Here is a 23,371-nt window from a genome sequence, read left to right on the forward strand (position 1 = left end):
TTAACACCTGAGGCATAGTACCAATATTCAAGTCAGGCAAAGCATTATTGCAGCAGGTTGAAAGTAATGTGGTCCAAAAGTGTGGCTCTCTGTTGACATTTGGCTTAATCTAGAAATAACATCTAGACCATCTAGATGGGTCCTCCAAACAATCCTATGTAAACATCTACAGAGTATTTCAAAGTTTACATGTCATAATTCAAGATTGTTCCAAAAACAGTTCAGCGATTTTCTTTTCCCTAATCTTCTCCAAAAGCCCTCACTGCTAGGTAATTGCATTTGGGGGGCAAATATAGTCAAAGTCTTTCTACTGTTGGCCTTCTGCTCTGTGTAAGTGAAGTATCTACCTTTTGCCATCCACCCTTCATCTCCCCAGGAAAGCAACTTGGAGTTATAACTATAGCATTTATCTTCCTGGTTTTCTTCTTATGTGCCCTGGAACAAGAAATGCTTTCTTTTTATTCCTCTTCTGTCTACAAAAGACCTCTCTTATGTGATAGCTTCCTTATCTTTGAGATATCATTAACCCATTCCCTTCCTTGGGGCCATAGTGGCAGGGAGGCTTTGTGGGAACATGATTTAAGAAGAATAATAATTCTTTCAGCTTATTATTTTTGGAATATTAACCCATTCTGTATAATTTTACTCAGAAGAATTTGTCAAAACTGTTGATTACCAGATAGTCTGAAGTTACTATCAAATGTCTGGAATGGCACATATTTAATTCTCTTTCTGTTACTCTTCACTCAAGCTGCCCAATTGCACACCTCTAATCATGGTCTGTGTGACTGATAAATGATGGACTTTGTGATATATAATCTGACTAATGGCTCCACACAGCCTAATATAACCATCCCATATGTTCATTTCTAAATTTTTACTGGGCAGCTAACGAGACTTTCCCACAAAGTTTATCCAGACCTTCTTCATAGTGAGTGAAAGGACCAAGGAGAATTGATGACTCTGGCTGGGGTGCAGATGGCTTTTGGAAAGCCCAAGTTTTTTCTGGCTGTGTGCTGAGGTCTTGGATTAGGAAAAGGCCATGCTGATATAGCATTTGTTTATTTATCAAATTTAACAAACATCTTTTGAATGCCCACTATAGGCAAAGTCTGAAATTATGCCATGAATAAGTGCATTAAAATTTCTCAGTCTACTTGACCACAACATGAACCTCTTGGGTTTTATTTTGATATATTCTTGGCACAAGTATCTTATCTTTGGGTCATAGTGCTGTTCTTCTCTTCTAGCAACAACTTCCTAAACATTAGGGGATGGAAGTAGATATATATTTTTTAATATGTATTATAAATAATTTATATACATAATTATTTATATAATTTATAATATAAATAATATATATTAGAATAGGGATGGAAATATATACATATATATTTATATGTATATGTATATATATATAATACATATATTAGAATAGGACTTTAGGACTTTTCATCTCTGTGGGATAACCATACAATTTCTGTATTATCCTAACACCTGGTTCCCTTTTCCCTTCACAAAATTACCAACACCCATACCCCAATGCCAACCATTTGCCTTTAAAGTACTTTGGATTCTTCATGTGTTTCACCAGATATAACCAATATTTCATGCCAGAATTTACCACTGTAACTATATCTTTTATCTACTCACCATGAATGTTATTTTGCATACCTCCTGGAGCCAAATAGTTACAAATTCAATTATACAATCTTTCATACCCATTAAAGTCTAATGTATCTACAAGCCTCTTAGTGAAGAATGACACAGCTCTCCAGCTGGCTATTTTGCAGACACCAACACAAACACTCGCTGTTTGAAGAGTTCCTTCATGCTTGTCCTCCTTTAAGGCTGTCAAAGTCCATAAATTTACAAAGTCTAGTTAAGCTGTGAGATTTTTCTTTATCCACCAGACACATGGGTCTTAAGAACCTTGAGATTATTACCCGAGATTTCTGAAGGATGTCTAAGGGAGGCAGAGAAAAGTATGTGCCTATTTTAAGGATTGATTAGAAAACTGAAGGAGTGCCTTGTCTTTTACTGACCTTGAAGAAAACATAGACCGTGATGTTCATACACTTCGTTTTAATTAAGACAATCCCTGAGATGAGTAAAGCTAACCCCTCTTATCCAGGGCCATGAAATATCCACAGTAGCAACTATTACATACATGTTCATTCAGGACACCATTTCCTCCATGAATTATAGAAAGATGAAAGCATAGCCTCAAATTCAGTAGAACAAAAAAAGTAGAGAAGGACCCTTTAAAACAGTAGGGTTTTTCTAGGAGTATGGCTATTAAATTATTAAGATAAGAGGCTCTAGTCTGTTAGAAGCTCCCATAACAGGATCAAACTCAATGAGAGAGATCCTAAGCAAACTCGAATGTGGTTTCCCTTTTATCTACATCTCTGGTTTTGTCATTTGTTTATTAGTTCAGTGAATGTACTTTGATCTGCACTGTTTACCAAATGAATTTTTATTAATAAATTAATTTTTATTCTAATTCCATAAAATCAAAATAAAAAATACAATAGTTCCATGTCCCTCATTTCCACCTACATTTCTCCTCCCCAGAAGCATACACTTTCACCTCTTTTAACTGTTTCTTTTAGTAGTCAACACCTTATTTCTGAATAATATTCAAACTTCTGATTTTAAAAGAATTAGCTATTTTCCAAAAACACTCTGTGGTAGCTGGTCTTTACGATGACCCTTAATATCTACCACCTACTGTTTACGGCCTTCTGTAGTCTCCTCCCATATTGAATAGGTCTCAGTAGCTCACGTAACCAACAAGATATTGTGGAAATGCTGACGTATGACTTCTGCACATAGGGCATAAAACACATTGGATCTTCTAATTGGATCATTCACTCTGGAGAAACCAGCTTCAGTGCTGTGAGGATGCTCAAACAGCTCATTGGAAAGGTCCATGTGGTGAGGTCCGTATGTGCTGACCTGCCAATAGCCCAACTTACCAGCCAAGTGAATGAGCCATCATGAAAGCTAATTCTCTAGCCCCATTTAAGTCCCAGCCAACACCTTGACTTCAATCTATCAGAGACCCTGAGCCAGAGTATCAGCTAAGTTACTCCCTAATTCCTAACCCATAGAAACTGTGTGAGATAATAAATACTTATTGTTGTTTTAACCTATAACTTTTGGGACAATGTGTTATGCAGTAATTGGTAAATTAAACATTTCCTATAATAGAAGGTGAGTATTAAGCTCTCTTTCAAGCCCCACCCCCTTCTCAATAAACGTACAAATTCATACTTCTCTTTTCTGCATCCTAACATAATTTCATATTTTGGGGTTATAGAACTATTCATTGTTTATATTGTTATACATTTATAAATATTCACAGCAAATCACATAGTATTCTGTAATTATACTTCTTTCCTCCTACCGTATTTTATAAATATACTCTCGGCATGTTTAAAAAGTATTATAAAATCCATCAATTTCAATTATTTTTCCTTGGAAACACTCTACATTGGGGTTCTTTGTGCTTCTTTTTCCAATCTAGACTGGCTGGTCTCCAGGCTACGCAAAGCTTTTATTTTGATAATTCCCTTCACCATCATCATTGGAATTCCCTTTTTTAAAATTCTCATGTAGAAACTATTTCTTGGATTACATATCTATATCTTTATTTATTGCTTTGTTTTGTTGGAGCAAATTCTTCAATAGCTTCCCGTTTTTTAGATGAAGACTAAGTTTTAAAGATCTTGTATGAATATAAAACAATTGTGTTCTATTCTTACTTTAAATATTCATTTAACACTTGTTCTTTATTATTTTGTATTATTTGTTTATTTTAAAATCAGGTTTTGTCAGGGACTTAAAAGGCTACTTTGGAACTCTGATTTTCACAACCATTTCCAATGAGAAAGCTCAAGTTTGGTCATACTTAAAATTGTTAATTTTTATGCTTTTAAAACACAGAAAACCTAAAAGTTGGGTTTTTTTAACTTGAAGAAAAATAAACACACAGAAGTTGGAATAATCATTCAAATAGTATTATGTTACATTTAGTTTCTAATCGCTTTTTGTAAGAAAGATTAAAAAAAGAGGTAATGGTGAATTAAAATGCAGAAACTTGAATCTTGTTTCATAATACTAATATAGTAAAATAAATTATACTATATACAGATAGTATACATATTTTATAGAATTTCTCAAATATTTTGAAAACGCGGTGTTTGGTATTATGTATAATTATATATTACATAATATATAAAATGTATATTTTATAATTACATAACATGAACTACATATTTTATATATCTATATATAGTGTTAATTAGTTCAAAGTTTGAGAATATTTTGTATGTTTATTCTGCATATTTTCTGAATCCAATAAACTCATGAGCCTCTACAACATCATAACAGAAATATATATTGGACACCAAAACTCTATCATTCTTTTTTTTTTTTAAAGATTGTATTTACTTATTTGACAGAGAGAGAGAACACAAGCAGGGGGAGCAGAAGGCATAGAGAGAGGGAGAAGCAGGTTCCCCATAGAGCAGGGAGTCTGATGCAGGGTTCTATGCAGGTCGCAATTTGGGGCTCGATTTGGGGCTTGATGTGGGGCTCAATGTGGGGCTCAAACCCTAGACCCTGGGATCACGACCTGAGCAGAAGGCAGACGCTTAACCAACTGAGCCATCCAGGCGCCCCAAAACTCTTATCATTCTTACAAGGCCTCCATCCTTTATCTGTTTCCACCTAAGTATATTTGAAATTGATTAGTAATTATTAATGGTTAATCTGGTGAAAAAGTTTTCAAAAGCTCACTTAAGACATCTGGAAATGTTAATGACTCTAGAATGCTATTGAGACATAATTAAGAAAATATTTTATTAAATTGATATTTTAATAAAATATTAAAGAGAAATTAATACACAATTTATGCAATGCTATCTTATAGCTTACTGAGCTTTTTTAATAATATATAATAACATTTGTAATAATTTCATTATTAGAGACAAAAATGCTGCCACCCTACCTGATTAACAAACACACATGGGTTTGTGAAGTTACCGAAGCTAACAGGAAAAAGAAAGTGGTTAACTGTATTTGGGGTATAAGGTGAGCTGGGGTACAGAAAGAAATAGAAATTACAGCAAATAAGGCTTACAAAGTAAATTGATTTATACTCTCAAAGCCCTTGTTAAAGAGGTCAAGACCCTTGAACTTGACCCTATGGGCAATGGACAACCAACAGAGTGTTACATGTAGGTGAGTGAAATGATTCCGTTTGCTTTTCAAGAAGATAATGAAAAGAAATGTAAGTAATGAATGAAAGGAGAGACACTAGAATACTCCTAGAAAAAGATAATGGGATTGACTTTAAGAAGTCATAATAATGATTTAGAGAGAGAGAGAAACTGAAAAAACAGACTCTTAGTTATAGAGAACAAACTGATGGTTACCAGAGGGGGGTGGGGAATGCATGAACTAGGTGATGGGCATTAAGGAGTGCACTTGTCATGTTGAGCAGCAGGTGATGTACGGAATTGTTGGATCACTATATTGTACACCTGAAACTACTATAATATTGTATGTTAACTAATGGGAACTAAAGTAAAAACTAACTGAATAAATAGATAAATAAAACTGAGAAATAAAAAAAAAAGAAGACATGATAATGCTATTAAAAAGGGGGTGGTTCGGTAAGACATTTCAGAGATAAAAACCCACAGCTGATGGTTGCCAGGGGAGATGGGGTGGCAGTTTGGGTAAAATGGGGGAAGGGGAGTGGGAGATCCAGGTTTCCAGTTATGGAATGAATAAATCATGGTAATAAAAGGTACAGCATAAGGAATACAGTATGATATTGAACGAGATGACATAATGGGACCAATGGTAGCTACACTTAAGTGAACGTAGCAAAATGTATAAATTTGTCAAATCACTAAATTGTACACGTAAAATTAATGTAACATTGTGTGTCAACAAAGCTCAAATGAAAATAAATAAAAATAAATCCACATGTTTTACAGAGCTAGTGGATATAAGGAACAAGGGAGAAAGAGTGAGGAGCAAAGGATGATTAGGGCTTCTGTCCTGGAGGTGAGAGAATACAATTATAGTTTCTATTTATATTTATATAGCAAGTCACAATTTACAAAGCACTTTCATGTATACTGCATTCCATTGTTTCAATAACTTATTTAATATGAATTAAATAACAATCTTAAAAAGACTGACCACTACTAAGTAATTGCTTTGGGAGATGCTATATGTAGGTACTCTCCCCAGTGACCTTTCTTCCTTATGAAGCACAAGTTGCCTTGTGTTCCCTATATCACAACTACACACACATCTACTTTGTCTTTGCTTCTCCCCATGTTACTGATAAATGGACATTTACAGTAGTTCATTTAATGGTCTTATGGTTGTGTCTCTGTGTCTCTGAAAAAAGTGATTTAGATAGTATTTCTCAAACCTTAAAAAAGCATATGAATCATCAGAGAATCCTAATAAAATGCATTCTAATTCAGTGGTAGGGCCCGAAATTCTGCATTTCTAACAGGCTGCCTGGCAATGGCAATGTTACTAGTCCACAGAACAAATTTGGATTGGAAAGGATTTAGACCAAAGCTACGCATACAGTTGTACACACACACACGCACACATACACACACACACACAAAGTACCTTTTGGTTAAGCAGGTGTGTCATTCTAGGATGTTTATATCTTATTTCATTTTAAAAATCACAACCATTTTCTCACAGGTTTCAAGGTAGATAATAGTTGCTACCAATTGTATATGTTATATGTGTGTTTTTGTTTTCTTCAGTAATGTAGCTACATTCCATTTCTGTCACTGTTGGCAAGCATTCCTCTAAGGTTTCTAGACATGTTAGTGGTCTTTTTCAAGAAGACATCTCATAAAGAACCACTTCATTGCTACTTGGTCATTAATAGTTCTCTTACTGGCAACTTGGATGTATGCCCCTTAATTTTGCAAGTATTTTAAAATTAAAATTACATCCAAAGCATTTCAAATACTTCTGGCAATAACGTCTGCTTGGAAGCAGAATTTTTAATTCTCCTCCCACAGGTCTTTTCTTTTATGATTCCATAGCCTTGTGGATTTCCTTAATAGTCTGAAATTCCACAATATAATCCATGTGTGTTGAAAGACATCTGAAATCATTGACATGCCTCAGGGTCTCAGGATTAAGCAACTATCAGCTCTGTCCTCATGTAATTGTACTCAAAGAGGTAATCTGTTCAGGTCCAACTCAGAAATTCCTTCTTTCTCTTTCTCCTCCTCTATCCCTCTATTTCCTTTTAGAGGAAATTCATTTATGGTTCAGACACATTTCTCAAGTAATGCATTTTTATCCCCACGGAAGTCCCTTAATTCGAACCTCAAGAGATGGACAATATCTCTTAGTGTACATGACAAAGAGGTAACCTTGAAAGCAATGGTTGATTTTTACGAGACTCTAAGCAAGAGCTCAGCCACCCTGGAGAAAGAAAAGCTCATCTCTGTGGTTTAGGCAATAAAAGTCCGTTAGTTCCATTTATGCTGGACAGCTATGTGAGATATGTTGAAAGATATAGGCTAATCAGTGCTAGCACTAACTCTCAAAGGTCCGGGGATCTTTGAACTGGATGGCCACAGACAGTATGTTGCCTAACTTCCTATTCAATTCAAGAATCCTTAACACTGTGTCCTTGAGATTCATTCAAGGTGCCATGAGTACCTTCTGAAGGGGTGAGACCCTAGCTGGACAGCTCCAGTTGTTAAACATCTGTAACTGTGAGCAGCCACGTGCATTCTCTCAAGCGGCTCTAATGTTTTATACTCTTCCTGCTCACCTCCTGTGCTTTTATGTTCTTGCCTTTCCAGCTCTACAGTGTTAATTAATTATGTTTACAGCTCTCAGTATTGTACCATAAGCTCTCCTAAAATGACTTCGCTTTAGTTAGGAGCTTAATTCTCATTAAAATCTAGTGACACTTGAACTTTGACACATGTTAACATCTAAGACTGCCTCTCATCACTGTACTTTGAAATTCAGAAAAACCTCTGGTTTCGAATGTCTTCCTGCTCTTGCAGGGAATTGGATGATGTCGATCTCACCATAGGATATGTACCTTTTTCCTCCCAGGTTTGGCTGCACCAATGAAGAGTTAAACTATCTGCATCAGGCCACACATAGTGCTGAAGACCCAACTGGGAATATAGCCCAGGAAACTTGGCTCCCAGTCCGGTGTGTTTCTAACCACATGACCGTCATTTCTGATGACTGTAAATTCACGTAGTACACTTCCTGCTGAAATATGTGGGAGACAATCACATTGGTAAACTGGACAAGTCAGTGCATGTTAAGTAAGTTCCTAAACTGAACAGTGTGTATTCTCCAGGATTCCTGTTGCCACTGACTGTGAATGGTCCACATTTTACTAGAGATATCATGACACATGGCATTTTTGAGGGTCCTTTCATTGTAGATTGCCCTAACATTCACATTCTTGGCTCTTGTTCTTGCTGGACATGGATTTTGCTCCAATGCCATCTTTCTGAGAAGGCTCTTCTAACTGTTGGCAGCTGGTTGCTGCTGTGAAATTCTTCATGGCCTCTGAGCTGTGCCCTCCTATATGCTTCCTGAGAGGCTGAGCCACTCTGCTTAGATTTCAGCTATATGCTTTTAAACCTAAACCAGATGTTATCTTGGCTGCTGTCATTTGTCCTGAGCTTCTATTTGCATTGTATACAAGTCAGGTACAAGGCTGCTAATTTGCTGCCTCACTCTGTGGAGAAAGAAAAAAAAAAATGGAGAGAGGGTGAAACAAGACAAAAGGAGAGAATAAATACATAAACTAGAAGAATAAAGCCACATGGAGACAGACAGTACAACCACTTGAACATCTATTATCCTAATATCATATGCTATAGTTTGGCTACTACTGATTTGCCTGGCATTCCTCTTGAATCATATTTGTGGCCACCCAGATTAATGATGTGATCTGCTCTCTTGATTTAATATCAGCTTGCTCTTTTCAGCTCCCATGTCATTTACTGTCTTAAAAAAAAAAAATGTACTGCTTGTTACTCAGCCGTCTGTGTTTTCAAGAACTCAGTCTTCTTTTTTTTTTTTTCCCTCCGTTTTGTATGGGAACCAGGAACTAGAAAGCATTTAATGAAGAAAATTAACCACTCACAGAAAAGGTGGAAGCCCAGAGAAAAGGGGTTTGTCTTTTATGGTTTGTACTTGTAAGCTGTGGGTGTGACTCAATTTCCTCACCACCCACATAAAAAGGTTGCCACCCAATCACTGTTTTTTCTATCCAAAACCCCTCCCCTTTGATTTTGGCTAGGAGAGACCCTAAGAAAGACTGCCCTTTCTGGAAGTTGCAGACTGTGACATATAAAAGCTGTTAGCTGCTCCTGCAGTCAGCAGCATTCAAACCTTGCAGAGTTTTGCTCTCTGAAAGCTTGTAATAAGACACACTCTTATAAGAGTTCATGCTACAACCTAGCAAAGAACTTTAAATTTTTGGAAGAACAATATATTCATTTTGGCATTCTGCAGAGGTAAGCTCTTTAGCTCAACAAATTTATTTTGCATGCATTGATTTTATACTAGCTCACGTTTTTATTTTATTTTATTTTTTTTAGAAATGAGATTGACTTATTATAGCTTTTTTTTTTTTTTTTTTTTTGGTTTGTATTCTACCCCTTGGTGTCCATATATGCCTGGGACACATTATCAGTACATTGTTGTTACCTGTGATGCATTTTTCCTTCTCACTCTCAAGATTAATATCAATTCCTCAGGATTTCCCTCTGAAAATATGCAGTCATGCATTATGAGGTGCAGGCATTTGGGGCAAATGGTTCACATTCATTTTAGGGTTAGTAGTCATGTTGTTTCTTTTTCTCTAGCTATAGGAAGTTTCTTTTAGGAATCTGCCTCGTAACACCAATTGAAATGTGTAACGACTCCTATAGGTTGTTTCCTAGGCTTGAGTTCAACATTTGTTTGCATTTTTCAGAGAAAATCAAATCAAGCAATGCTCCCAAATGATGACTTTGTAAATTCATACTTACTGGCCCCTTTTTTTTTCTTTTCTTATAGACCCTAACTCTACCTTTCTGCTTTAAAGCAAAGTAAACTCGGTGGCCTCTCCTCCTCCGCCCCTCAAAATGATAGCAATCTCTGCAGTCAGCAGTGCACTCCTGTTCTCCCTTCTCTGTGAAGCAAGTGCCGTCGTCTTACTCAATGCCACTGACTCATCCCCGCCAACCAATAATTTCACTGATATTGAAGCAGCACTAAAAGCACAACTCGATTCTGCGGATATCCCCAAAGCCAGGCGGAAGCGCTACATTTCGCAGAATGACATGATCGCCATTCTTGACTATCATAATCAAGTTCGGGGCAAGGTGTTCCCACCAGCAGCAAACATGGAATATATGGTAAGAGGAATTTGTTTTCTTTGAGTTTTGAGTGAGGACGCTGGATTTAAATTGTTCGTCGAAGAACCTAAAGAGTGTTTATATGTTAAGGGATACGGAGCTCTGCTATCCATTTTAATTTAGGAAAGGTCCTTACGTGCCTAGGAAGCTTAAAGTTTGTTCCATCATAGAATTAAAGGGGAGGGGAGGAGGTTCTTATTTTCTTTTGTGAGTTCCATAACCACTGAGGAATCAGGTCTTACATAAGAGCAGAGATAAAGAATGGGGTCTGTTGACTGACCACATTTGAAAGGTACACTTTTTAAAAATTTTTCACATGGAACTTTTTCTGTGCTTTGTTTATCTAATAGTCATATTTATCAGCTAAAATATTTCTTGAAAATAATTTTTTTAAATTATAGGTTTTGTCTACATGATTTATACTCTGGGTAGGTGTCTCTTCCCTTTCTTGGACAAAGCTCTTCCTGACGCTGATCTGTGTTCTCAGAGAGTATGCTGACTTTTTCCTTTTTGTGATTCAATGCTTTGTCATTCCGATAACAGTGAGGCCAGCACACTTGCACACTGTTCCAACTTGCCATGACCACATTCTTTGCTCTTTTAAAAATAGGCACTCTATGTTTGAATCACTCTACTTAGGAAGTAAAAAATAAAACAAAACCCTTGAGTTGGTATTGAAAGGATAGCTATGTTTTTTAAGGTACTTTATTTTTTGTTTTGTATTTATGCAAGGCTATGGTTTAGAGTCCAGTACTTCCTAAGAGCACAGCTTGAAGCCTGTTTAAGGCAATGAAGATCACCAGCCTGGTTTTTCTAAGTTGGGGTGGGGAGGTGGTACCACTAACAACTTTTTATAAGTGCTGACTTAAAGTTTGGTATTTCTATCAGAGTCTAAATTCATCTCTTTTATTTAAATAAGCTTTTTAAGTTTGACTAATTGCAGATGTCAGAGTTAGAGGAAAAATAAAGACTTGCCAAATATAAGAGAGTCATAGTTCATAGAAGTACAATTTAGACTCTATGAAAATGCACTTCCCTAGGAGTTTTCTATAAAGAAAGAGGTAAAGGAGATATAGTCAGTCCTGGTGTAGGAATAACACTATACTCTCATGATTAAGAATACGGGCTTTGGAATCTAAATGCTTGGGCTCAAACCTCAGTCCTGAAATATAACCTGCATGAATTTTTTATTTCATTTTTAGTACCTCTTATATGAGGATAAACATAGTACCTGCCGCATAGGGTTGTAATCAGGAAAGTATGAGTTGAGGGGTTGAGCAGTTAGACCAGAGCCTAGCAAAATGGACCTTCAATAAACATTAGCACTTTCTAGAAGGTGATATATCAATGCAGAAAAGTGAACAAATGAGTTTTTTTAGTTACCATAAATTATGGGAGAAATATGCATAAGATTCTATGTGAGATCAGAAAAGTATAATATATAGACTGTGGGTTTAGGAAATACTTCCTGGTACCAATCACATCGCTATGCAGACAAAAGTAGGATCAAGACAGTGGAAGTGTTTTAGAGGCGAGCTCCTCTGAGTTCAAACCCTAACACTGCTGCTTACTTCGTGACTTCGTGCAAGTTACTTAATGTGTGTGACTCAACTCCCTTATCTTAAATTTAGGCAATAAAAATATAGATAATAACCAACCAATATATAATGCTATTCACTATTTTAATGATATTGAAGGCAGAGGGATCATCATGAGTAAAGGTGGGGTAAAACATAGTAGAAATGGTTGAAAAACGCCGCATTTTTCGGTTATATTTTTCCCCACTGATCAAGAATGCATTCATTCTACATGCATTTATTTAATTTTTTCTATGTGCCAATGCCTTGGCTAATTGTTTCCATAGATGATCTCATTTGATAGCTCACATTCTCCCTATGAGGTTAAGATTGTGATCTTCATTGCACGAACGAAATCACTTAGACCTACAAAAGTTGATGACTAGGCCAAGGTGGTATGGATAGTGAATGGTATTAATGGAGTTAGAATTTCAAAGTCAGTGCTTGTGTTGGGAAGCATCTTTCCATTGGCTAGGTTTATTAAATGCTCCACTGGGGGAAACCCGTGGAGGTGTCAGGATGTCTTTGTTTCCTCCTTTAAAATGCCAGCTGAAATCCTGTAGCATTCATATTCTAATCTATTATTATTTCTCAAATATAGGAGCTATGATATGATTTATTTTGTAAGAACCAGCTACAGTGCTGGTTATATCAGTAGATGCTTTATAAATCCTCCTTCACTCAGTAAAGTTAATGAGAAGCAGTAATTAGAACAGTAAGTTCTATAAAGTTAAATATGACTGTCTCAAGTTGTCATGTAAATACTGCATATAATTCATTTGCACATGTATTTATTCATTTAATATTTATTGAGCATTTACTATATGTCAGGCACTATTCTAAACACTGGGGCTACATCATGAATAAAATAAGACAGTCCTTGACCCCCTGGGTGGGAAACCAGACAATAAACAAGATAAATAAATAAAGTACGTAGTGCATTAGAAGGTGATAAGGTTGTGGAGAAAAATAAAGCAGGTTGTGGTGAGATTGTGAAATTTTTGGGTGGCCAGAGAAAGCCTCACTAAGAGTGTCCTGGAGGGAGGTGAAGGAGTCCACCATACATGAGGGAAGAGCTTCCCAGGTGGAGGGAAGAGCAACAGAAAAGGTCCTGAGGAAGGACAAAACTGATTAGTTCAGTTAGAAAAATGTGCTCAATTTAATGAAATCGTAAGTGAGAAGGACTGTTTGAGTAAATGGAGTCACTGAAATAATCACATGGAACCCTCATGAAGACTCAGAGAAACACTGAGAGAAGTACAACATAATGGCTAATTGGCTGTCGGTTGGCGGTTGGAGCACAAACTGTAAATGAATCTCTAGGCCAGGTGAAAAATAGAGATCTCAATTTACCACTTATATTTATTTTAACTTGCTCATCATTGATTTGGATTGTGAGCAGTCTGAAAGTGAGCTCCATGCCTAACCCTTACTATGTACCTCAAACATGTAGGACCTTTAGCTCACTAGGACCACTAGCCGTGTGTTCAAATCCTCATCAGTGCATGATAGCAGTCACGGGAGCCTCATCGAAGATGGTCTTCAGCTCAGGGCTTTTGCTAACCATGCTGGCCCGATTTGGGTCACTTTCACCCACAGCTTTTCTCTCTGAACCTTCCTCCCAGGCTGTCTCTCTCCGTCTGTCTCTTCCTTAGCTTATTGCATGATTTACAACTCTGACCTTCAAGTTCTATAACAGAATGCTATGTCCTTTGTTGATATTTTTTTACCCTCACAACCATATTCAATTTCTCCTTTTTTTATACGGGAGGGAAGGGGCAGAGGGAGAGAGAGAATCTTAAGCAGGCTCCACACCCCCAGCAGGAAACCCTACTCCAGGCTCAATCTCACAACCTGAGATCATGACCTGAGCCAAAATCAAGAGTCTGTCGCTTAACCGACTGAGCCACACAGGAACCCTATCGATTTCTCCTTCTTTTAACTGTTATAAATAACCCTTATGTCTGTTATTCTGCTCTCATCAATATCAAACTCAATCTATACTTATTTGTATAGTTCTTGCAAGCTTTCTAGGTGCTAAATCTATGTTTATTCACCTTTGTATCCCTATTTTTTTGAACCAGTTCTTGAGTATAGAGAGTGATCTACCTTTATGTGATGACTTAGTTGAAATCCCTGGGAATTGTTATATGTTTATAAGTAGCATCAATTTTGATATATATTTTAATGGAAACTTTATTATCATGTATAATGATATTTTATCACATGCACTTAAAGTTTAAAACAAAAATTTTTCCTAAATTCTAAAAGTCCCTCAAAATTAAATGATTTTATCTCCTTTTAAGTACTTGGTTATGTCACTGTGCCCTTGACTAATAAAGTAGAAGCAATTTGAACACAGAGTGTTGACATTTATGTTATAGTTGTAAAATATTTTCTTTGGATATTTTGTCCATGATTTTAGTAAAAAAAATACTTATTTCAGATATTTAATTTTCTAAACACAGTATCTTTTTAAAAAATAATAATAATATAGGTAATATAGATATGCAAGTCAAACTTCTTTACTCTTGGCTTCTGTCCCACAATTAGTTTATTGACAAATTTCCAGAGCTCCTTGGACACCAGCTGTTTTTCATTCTTCTAAGGGCAGCTTAAACCATGACTCTAAACCACAAACCACACTAGTTTCTTAGAATAAGAATTATCTCCCGAAGAATAAAATTGCAAGACTCACACATGGACCAAAATTTATAAGATATTCCTTGAATTCAAGTCAATTGATTAAATTGATTTTTAAAATATTGAGATCCCCCCCATAAGAGGATGAGATCCATTGATAACAGGAATCCTTCTCTTTAAAGTATAAACAAAACCATAAAAAACAAAACAAACAAGAAAGAACACAGTAAGCATATAATTCAGTATAATATACTGCTGCATAAGATTGATGTATTCAATGAGGTACATATAAATACCATGGAGAAATCAAAGAAGTGATGATCTCTTGTTGGCAAAATCATGAAAGGCTCTTTGGACGAGGGTCATTTGAGATAGATGTTCAGGAAGGGGCAGGGTTGACTGTTATAGCAGATAGAGCAATGCATGCACAAAATCACCAGGAGAGGAAGAGCATAATGTGTTGGCCGTATTTTTGAGGAGTTTGAGAAAATACTGAGGATCGCTTCATACAAAAGTGATTAGGGAGACTGTAGAAGTTTTAGAGCAGCATCAGAGCTGCATTTTAGAAAGATGGACCTAGCAATTGATGGAGTTTAGATTCCCAGTGAAGTTGGCTGGGGAAGTGGCAATCATTGAGTTAGTAGTGCCACTCGTTTAGCAAGGTAAGGAGTCAGACACCTGCGCCTACACAGCAACAGGTATGAACAGCTAACTGAAGCATGGTGCATGAGGTAGCAGTCTTCGTAGTCGGTATACGACAATGGACAGGCAGGTGAGGGACAGTGAAACGATAATGACAGATAGGAACTGAACAACTTAAAGCTGAAAAAGTGTAATATAATTTCACTATGTTGATAATATGGTCCATTTCATTTGTTTGGTGTCTGCAAATATTTGCAGAGCTAAGAGGATAAGGCTTCCTAGACTTTTCTGGAAAAGAGAAAAATACTAGTTACCAAGTCAGGGCAGGTAGTAAAGTAACGGAAAGCATGACTCCAGTGAATGAATGGAGAATAGATTAATCCATCCCTGGAAATAGCCAATAAACTATTTGCCTACAATAATTTATGACTCAGGAATAATGAAAATGCTGATTTTGTTCATTTGGGCCTCATGTGGAAGAGAATGTAGATGATGTTAAACTCCTTTTTTTTTCTCTATTCAACAGTTGACCAAACACTTGTGATGTCTCTCCTTGTCTTTTTTTTTTTTTTTAAATGAAACCATATATTGTCCCAGATGGCACATTTCCTCTCATTTGGGAAGGATAACTCAATTTTCTCAATTTTCTCATTATAAACATGAGAAATTTGATGTGTCTAACCTAAATCTTTTCAATGAATGCTTTTGTGACTACTAGAAAGCCTCCTGAGACCCGTTGCCAGCCAGCGGTGAACTGAGAGAGACTGCTGACAGGAAGGCAATTCTCCAGCACTTTTGGAACTCTACATTCCTGTTCTCATAGATGTAGAGCCTTTTAAGTGTCTTGGCTTCCAACGGAGACTGGGCACATTTTGTAGGAATTTTTTTCCAAGGTGCATGTTGCTTAATATTACTTACTTAGTGTTACTTATATGTGAATGTTCAATTCTTCATGTATGGAGCCAGCTGAAGGTTGAGAACATTTTCTTTGTGACCACTTTGAATACAGGCTCTAAAGTGCAGATGGAAATGTTAACATAGTATGATTCAGAACCTCACCATTAGGTGGTAGACAGAAAAGCTGTGAATCACATAAAGGCCATATATATATAAATATATATATATATATATTCGCTAGTATTACAATGCTGCTTTTTTGATGGCTAATGATATTTGACTACATACAATGGTGTAGAAAAATAAATCTATTATATTCCTGCTGAGTATTTGTAGAACCTAGCATCATATCTGTTCCACAGAGAAGACTCAATAAATATTTGTGGAATACCTGAATGAAGTCTTTTAACATTTTCTGGGCATCCAATGTGAAGAACGTGTGGCTATAGTGGTCTGATGGGCAAGAGTCATTCATTATTCAATCACTCATTCCACAATGTTTACTCATGTGCCTGGCACTGTGCTGGTGGATTCACTGGAAAGTGGAAAGACACTCTTTTATAGGAAGAACTGTGAGCAGATAAGTAAGTGCAAAAGCAGTGAGTTGAGTGCTAAAGTAGAAAAAATACAGGGTACTTTGGAATTACATGAGACATACTTAGCCCAGACTTGGACTTAAGATATAGAGGTAGGGAAGGTGTAGTAGGTATGGTAGGGTGCTCTAAGAATGTAAATGGTACATAGAAGGCAAGAATAAAAATTCAGTATGATTTGGATATAGTATATAAGAGAAAAAATGCTGTTTGATGAGCCTGGAAAAGGCGTGTAAAACCTTGTTTCGTTTTATTATAAAATCAAGGGAAGTTATTTAAGGTTTTAAGCAGGGAAATTATATAATTAATTTACATTTCAGAGAGTTTGTTCTGGCTACAAGGCAAGAAAATGACTAGAAAGGGCAGAAATAAAGTCCAAGTGCAGGGTCTAGAAGCTATTCTACTCGTCTGGGTGAGAGACGACTGAGCACCCTGACACCGAAGCCCATCAGATTGTGACAAAGTGCAGTTAGGGACCAAATCAATAAGAGTGAGTGATTGGGGTACCTGGGTGGTACAGTTGGTTAAGCATATGACTCTTGGTTTTGGCTCAGGGTGTGATCTCAGGGTCATGAGATCGAGCCCCATTTCCAACTCTCTGCTGAGTGTGGAGTCTGCTAGAGATTCTCTCTCCCTCTCCCTCCACCCTCCCCACTCGTGCTCTCTCTCTCAAATAAATAAATAAATCTTTAAAAAAATAGAAGTGATTGATCTACTTTATGAAATAAAATGAAGATTTATATGATGACACAGCCAAGGAGGATACCTCCATTTTTGACCAAGACAGCTGGGTTTCTCAGAGTTGAACACAAAATCAAGAGCAGATTTCAGGTAGTCATTAAGTGGCTGCAGGTTTATCATCCAGGGTACACATCTACAAAGATTGAAAAAAGTAGCTAGTATGTGGGAGGGAACATTCTTCTATTATAAAAATTTTTGGATAGGAATATGCTTTGATAATCAGCATGGACCACTTTGCATAATAAGGGTAGTGTGGTGTCACAGAGACAGCATGGATGGATGATTTTATGTCTGGGAATCTACTAAAGAATTTTTGCAAGAAAGTTTCATGTATCTTTTTTTAAATAAGTGCTGAGTCTTAAATCCACACAAATCCAAATCTGTTTCAGGGGCCTGGGTCAGACCAGGCCCACCTAGTTCTTTTGACACGTTCAGGATAAGGGTTTTTTTGGAAACTAATCAAAGAACTTCAGAATAATAAAGGTTGACTAGTCCGGCTGGTCCGGTGTCCTGAACTTAGCATATCTAAAAAGCATGTACTAGTCATTGGCCATCAAATAGTTATGAACTTGAAATGTTTAACAGTCTACGAGACTTTCTGAAGAATCATGTAGGAAGGGGTAGAGAAAATCAAGGCTAACAGATTAAACTGGTCAAGGAAAATGCTTGGCATAAAATATATCACAGACTGAGGTTTGGAGGCATGGAATTCGAATGTTTCCAGTCTGCGTTACCCATAGTGTCTAAATCAGGTACCAAGCTTTTTTTTTTTTTTTTTTTTTTTTTTTTGACGAGAATATGGAACAATGCCCAACAAGTTGAGCTTTTAGACTAAACTTTTCATGACTCTAAAAATTTCACACCACATACTCCAAACTGAAACAGTTGAGAAATGTTGCTTCAGGACACAATATTTTTTTCTCCTAAAAAGTGCACCAAATTCATGTTTCATAATTTCATTAAATAGGAACATTCTACCAAATCGGCCTCTCTGCATTCCAGTGAGATCGTGTTTTCAACAGGCAGTAGGTAGGCGGAAAGGCATTTGAATTCTTCTGGCCACGTGGGCAATGGCAAGATTTGGGGTATGCATGCGTATCACAGGATAGTTTAACAATCAAGAAATCAGTTTTTTGATTATTGCAAACTGAGTTGGTGAAAAAAATTAGCCACACATGAAAATGTCTTCCTGTCTCATAATTCCAGCATCAAAAGATAGGTGATGGCTATTCTATTTCCCTGGGAAGGAGAATTCTTACTAGAATCCATCAACAAATGATCTTAAAATTTAAAGATAAAAGACATATTAAAGAGGGATTTAAGGAGGGGAATTAAGTTTTAAGACATCTAAAATATTCTCTAATTTTTAACTTTCACTGTCTGCTGTTTTTTCCCCTGGAAGCAAGATTCTTATTATCTATACACAATTCTGTTTCTGATTATTTAGTTGCTTCAGGGTTTATCTGTTTTCACTTTATCTGATTGCCTACTTTGTTGAGATTAAAGCTTGATGTCTCTTAAACTTTAGGCTGCCAGATAACATGATCAAAAGTGCACCTCACACTGCTTGGCATTTTAGGTGGCTTTCTAGTTCACTTATCATCACCACCATTCCAGTGCCTACATCCCCCATGATAATAATGTCTACCATTAAGTACACCCTTGTCCTCCTAGGGCTGTGCTAAATACTCTTCAGTCACGATCTTGTCTAACCCTCAGAGATGAGGACAGTTTTTCTCACTTAGAAACACGAAGCTTGGAGCTTGGAGAGCATAAATAACTTCCCCAAGGTCACACAGCAGGTAAATCAAAATGATGGGAATATAACTCTATATGCTTTGAAAGACCATATGCTACACACTCCCCCTCATGTGTGCATCTCCTGCTCTGGAGACCACTGGCTAAGGTATTTCTCTACATGCATTTGATCCGAGGACCTCCTCGAATATTAGAAAGTATTTCTTCACATGGAATCAAATCTTGCTCCTAGTATTCTTTCCACCCTTGGTAACCATATAGGAAAACTCTGCATTGTGATAGTGCTTCAAGTCTTTGAAAGCCGTGAACATCAATGTCTTGGACACTTGACCTCAAGTCACCCAGCTTTTTCTTAGCCTTCAGCCCTTTTGTGCTAAGTGTCTATACATAGCACCTCTTGCATGCAGCGTGTTGCCAGTATAGCCTATCAGAGAAAGTTGCAGAAAGATATTTGCCTTCTGAAAATACTGGAAAAGGTAAGAAGTTGCACTATTAAATAAAAAGAAAATCAGAGGCATCCCATGTGATGTGGCAGGAGTTAGTAGAGATGGGAGAGGAGAGGGGAGGACCAAAGTTCTCTGCAATCAAAATGGCTCTCCACCAAACAAGGCTTTAGACAATTATTTCTAATCAGAAGAGAACAGAACTACTTTGTAAGCACACATTCAAGATCCCCAATCTAAACGTTTTGATTTGATAGGTCCAGGATTGGGCTAGGCATCTATCTTCTTGAAAGTTCCCCAGGAGATCCCGGAGTAATTTCCCAGGTGAGAAATGTCTTCAGTCATGGTTTAGGACGCAAAACTGAGCTGAGGAAAATATCATGTGGCTTAAAGATCCACTTGTTTGTCAAGAGACTATATATTGAAAAATTAAAAGGTTAAGCCAAAAGAATTATCCCAGTAATAACTCTATATTATCACAAAATTTCACTTGAAATTATTCAGCACCTGCTTTCACAAAATATCATGTAAGCACTGTGGGTCTGCAACATGAACCTATGCTCATTTGGGAATACACTGGATTGACTAAGGAAACTTTAAAAGAAGCAAACTTTTAAGTAGCACATGATTCTTCTGGAGCTTTTTAATATAGTGCATTATATACATTATATATATGTATAATGTGTTATAGAATAATGTATTTATATGAGCTATTACAGTTTGCAATTATTCATTTATTTGTTTGGTAGTGTTTTTGTTATCTATCTCGTCCCTAAACTTTAAGGTAGAGTCCATGTTTGCCCTGCTGACTGTTGAATTCACAATACCCAATGCCTCCCAATGAATATTCATTTACTGGCTGCCTAGATGAATGCATTACCTGGGGTCCTATTAGTTAATCTGGAAATGTATGTTGTTTCTTGCATTTTCCATTGTTGAGGACAAAACAGCAGTCCATGTGTGGTAAGTCTGTTGTAGGAGGTTTGGGGCAAAGGTGGCTCCAGGGACACTCTTTCCCACCACCATCCATGGATATTAGGAGGGAAGATACCACATCTTTGTAACCATAATGATGAAAATGGTACCTTACATCAGAGTTCATAAGCTGTAGCCCATCAACCATTCTAATTAGTGGGCATATTTAATTTGCTCTGCATGATATTGAACTGTACAGAATTTCACATTTTTAAAAATTATTTGCCAAATGTTAAAGTTGATACATTTCACACATACATCAGGATTTCCAGATTATCCTCAAGAGAGGAAAGTTCTAGAGACATTGAACCCACTTCCTAATTGTCAGCAATTGGTTAGAGAGGAGTAGCCTCTCTGGATGGGGCAAATTTGTTCATTTCTGAGAATTTTTTTTCCCACATAACTGTCCAGAGGTCAAGCAGCAGTTGCACTTTACCATCTTACACCCAATACTACTTTATTCATTTTCCTTACTAGACCATCCCCCCAACACAGTCATTTGAGTGCAACCGTATTTATACAGAGCTCTAATATTTTCAAAGCACTTGAGTCAAGTACGGTTTCATAGTGCAGATTTAGCAATGCATAGATTTAAAGCACTGGAACTTTCTGTCCTAAACACCAATCATATTTAAGTACTCTGACTTCAAATTCTGGATGTATTATCTTTTATCCATGATCTCATTAATTTATGTATTAAGGCTTCATAGATATGAAGCACTCCTTCAGTTAGAAGTCTCTTGCAGCAACACGGATAACAAATGATGATGGCTTTGACCTGGTGGTAGCAAAAGCAGTGATGATCAGTGGTTGTATTCTGAATGTACAGTATTTTGAAGCTAGAATCAACAAGATTTGCTGATGGAGCAGATTAAGATTATGAAGCAAAGAAAGAGTAAAGATGACCACTTAGATTTTTGGCCTCAGCAACTACAACAGCAGTTGGTAAATTTCTTCTGTAAAGGATCAAATAGTAAATATAGTGTATGTTGCAACTACTCAGCTCTGCTTTTGTAGCACAGCAGCCATAGACAATATAACAGGCACTGGGACAGATTTGGTGACCCCTGAACGAGAAGATGGGCAATGCCATTCACTGGTAGAAGGAACACTACAGGAGTAGCTGGTAAGGGGCTAAGGAATGGGGTGGGGTTGTGAATATCTGGAACTCAATTTTGGGATTGTTAAGTCGAGGCTTAAAGTAGGTAGGCAGATAAAGTAGTCTGGTATTCAACTGAGTGGTCTAGAGATAAAATTCAGAATAATACCACAGGCATATAAATGGTATTTCAGTCTGTGAGACTGGATGATATTACCTAAGCAGTCAAAATAGATGAATCAGAGGCGAGGGGGAGAGAAATGGATGTGGCCTGAGTCCTGAGAACCCTCCAGCATGTAGGGTTGGCGAGCATAAGGAGAAGCAGCAACCAGAAGAAATCAAGGCAAGTGTAGGGTCATGAAACCAAGACATGGTGTGTGTGTCCGGGAAGAGCAGGTGGTCAGGCATGCCAAACACTGCCGATAGAACAAGTAGGATGGTGACCAGGAAATGACCACTGATGACATTGATAAAAGCAGTTTGGGTGGAGTGGAGATGGGGGTGGGGAGTGTGCCGGTGTGGTCTCAAGAGAGAAGGGAAGAAGAGAAATTGGGAATTCTCAGTTAAGACAACTCTCAGGGAATTTCATTGGAAGAAAAAGGAGAGAACGATGCAGTAATTGGAAGATGAAAACGGGTCAAGGAGACCTTTTTTTGTTTGTTGTTAATAAATTTATGTCATTGGCAATGATCGCGTCTTAAAAAAAGTCCACTTTATATCATCTCTTCATAGAAGTTTTCCTTTCCCACCTACTTGAAAGTACTCATCTTACCTGAGGGAAGTCTTCATTATCTCCTTTAAAGCGTTAAAAAAATGCTTAGGACCCTACTTCGGTATTTTGTGATATAATATGTTCCCATACTTTGTAGTTATTTTTGAGGCTTGAGGGAATTTTTTTAATCAAGTTCTTTTAATTACTTCTTCTATAAAGTAGAATGAGTTTCATTAGTCTAATCAATGCCCAGAATTTCCCATATGAAGGCTTTTTCTCTTCCTCTGCCCCATCCTACCCAACCTCACCCCATCCCTCTCTAGCTTTACCAAAGTTCATTCCTACGGTCCTGTCTGGTTTAACACTGGGTCTGGTGTATTCCGCTTTCAGTGTCCTTTCTTGGCCATTTCATAGGCATTTCTACTTAATGGGGGCAAACCAACCAATTTCAAATCAGAACCACAATCATGCCTGTGAAGCATTTTAAAAGCTTTTGGCTGCCCTCAGAGGAAATAATTTTGTCATCACTTAATTTCTTTGTAATGGTTCTCACTTTTGTAAGTCAGTACTCCTTTTCTAATTTGACCAACTGAGGAAAAGATCAAACAGTCTTAGCTAACTTATTTCTTTAAAACCTCAAAACTTGTTTATCTAAATTCATTTTACTTTTTATCAGAATATACAAGAAACGACAACATAAATGTCAAAAAAAAAAAAAGAATACATGTCTATGGGAGATGCCGCACTGTCTCCAATGGCATCATTAACCATAGTGTCCATGACAATAACCAATTTAGAAATGTGTCTCTAAAAATTCAAAGTGTGAAATTTTTATTTTTA

The 23,371-nt window shown here is 37.0% G+C and overlaps 1 protein-coding gene across 2 annotated transcripts in view; it reads left to right on the plus strand.

Annotated features, from left to right (window-relative positions):
- The first annotated feature begins 9,398 nt into the window (after positions 1-9,398).
- PI15 (peptidase inhibitor 15) overlaps positions 9,399-23,371 on the plus strand; it is a 31,786-nt gene continuing 17,813 nt past the window's right edge. Inside the window, exons 1-2 of one of the 2 annotated variants that reach the window (XM_026495865.4) lie at positions 9,399-9,566; positions 10,111-10,451. In XM_026495865.4, the coding sequence (XP_026351650.2) occupies positions 10,179-10,451 (273 nt within the window). In that variant the 5' untranslated portion in view covers positions 9,399-9,566; positions 10,111-10,178. The remainder of the gene's footprint in view (positions 9,567-10,110; positions 10,452-23,371) is intronic. The other variant, XM_057307919.1, reaches the window with a different exon arrangement.

The sequence above is a fragment of the Ursus arctos genome, unplaced genomic scaffold, assembly GCF_023065955.2.
Source record: "Ursus arctos isolate Adak ecotype North America unplaced genomic scaffold, UrsArc2.0 scaffold_6, whole genome shotgun sequence".
Lineage (NCBI taxonomy): Eukaryota > Metazoa > Chordata > Mammalia > Carnivora > Ursidae > Ursus > Ursus arctos.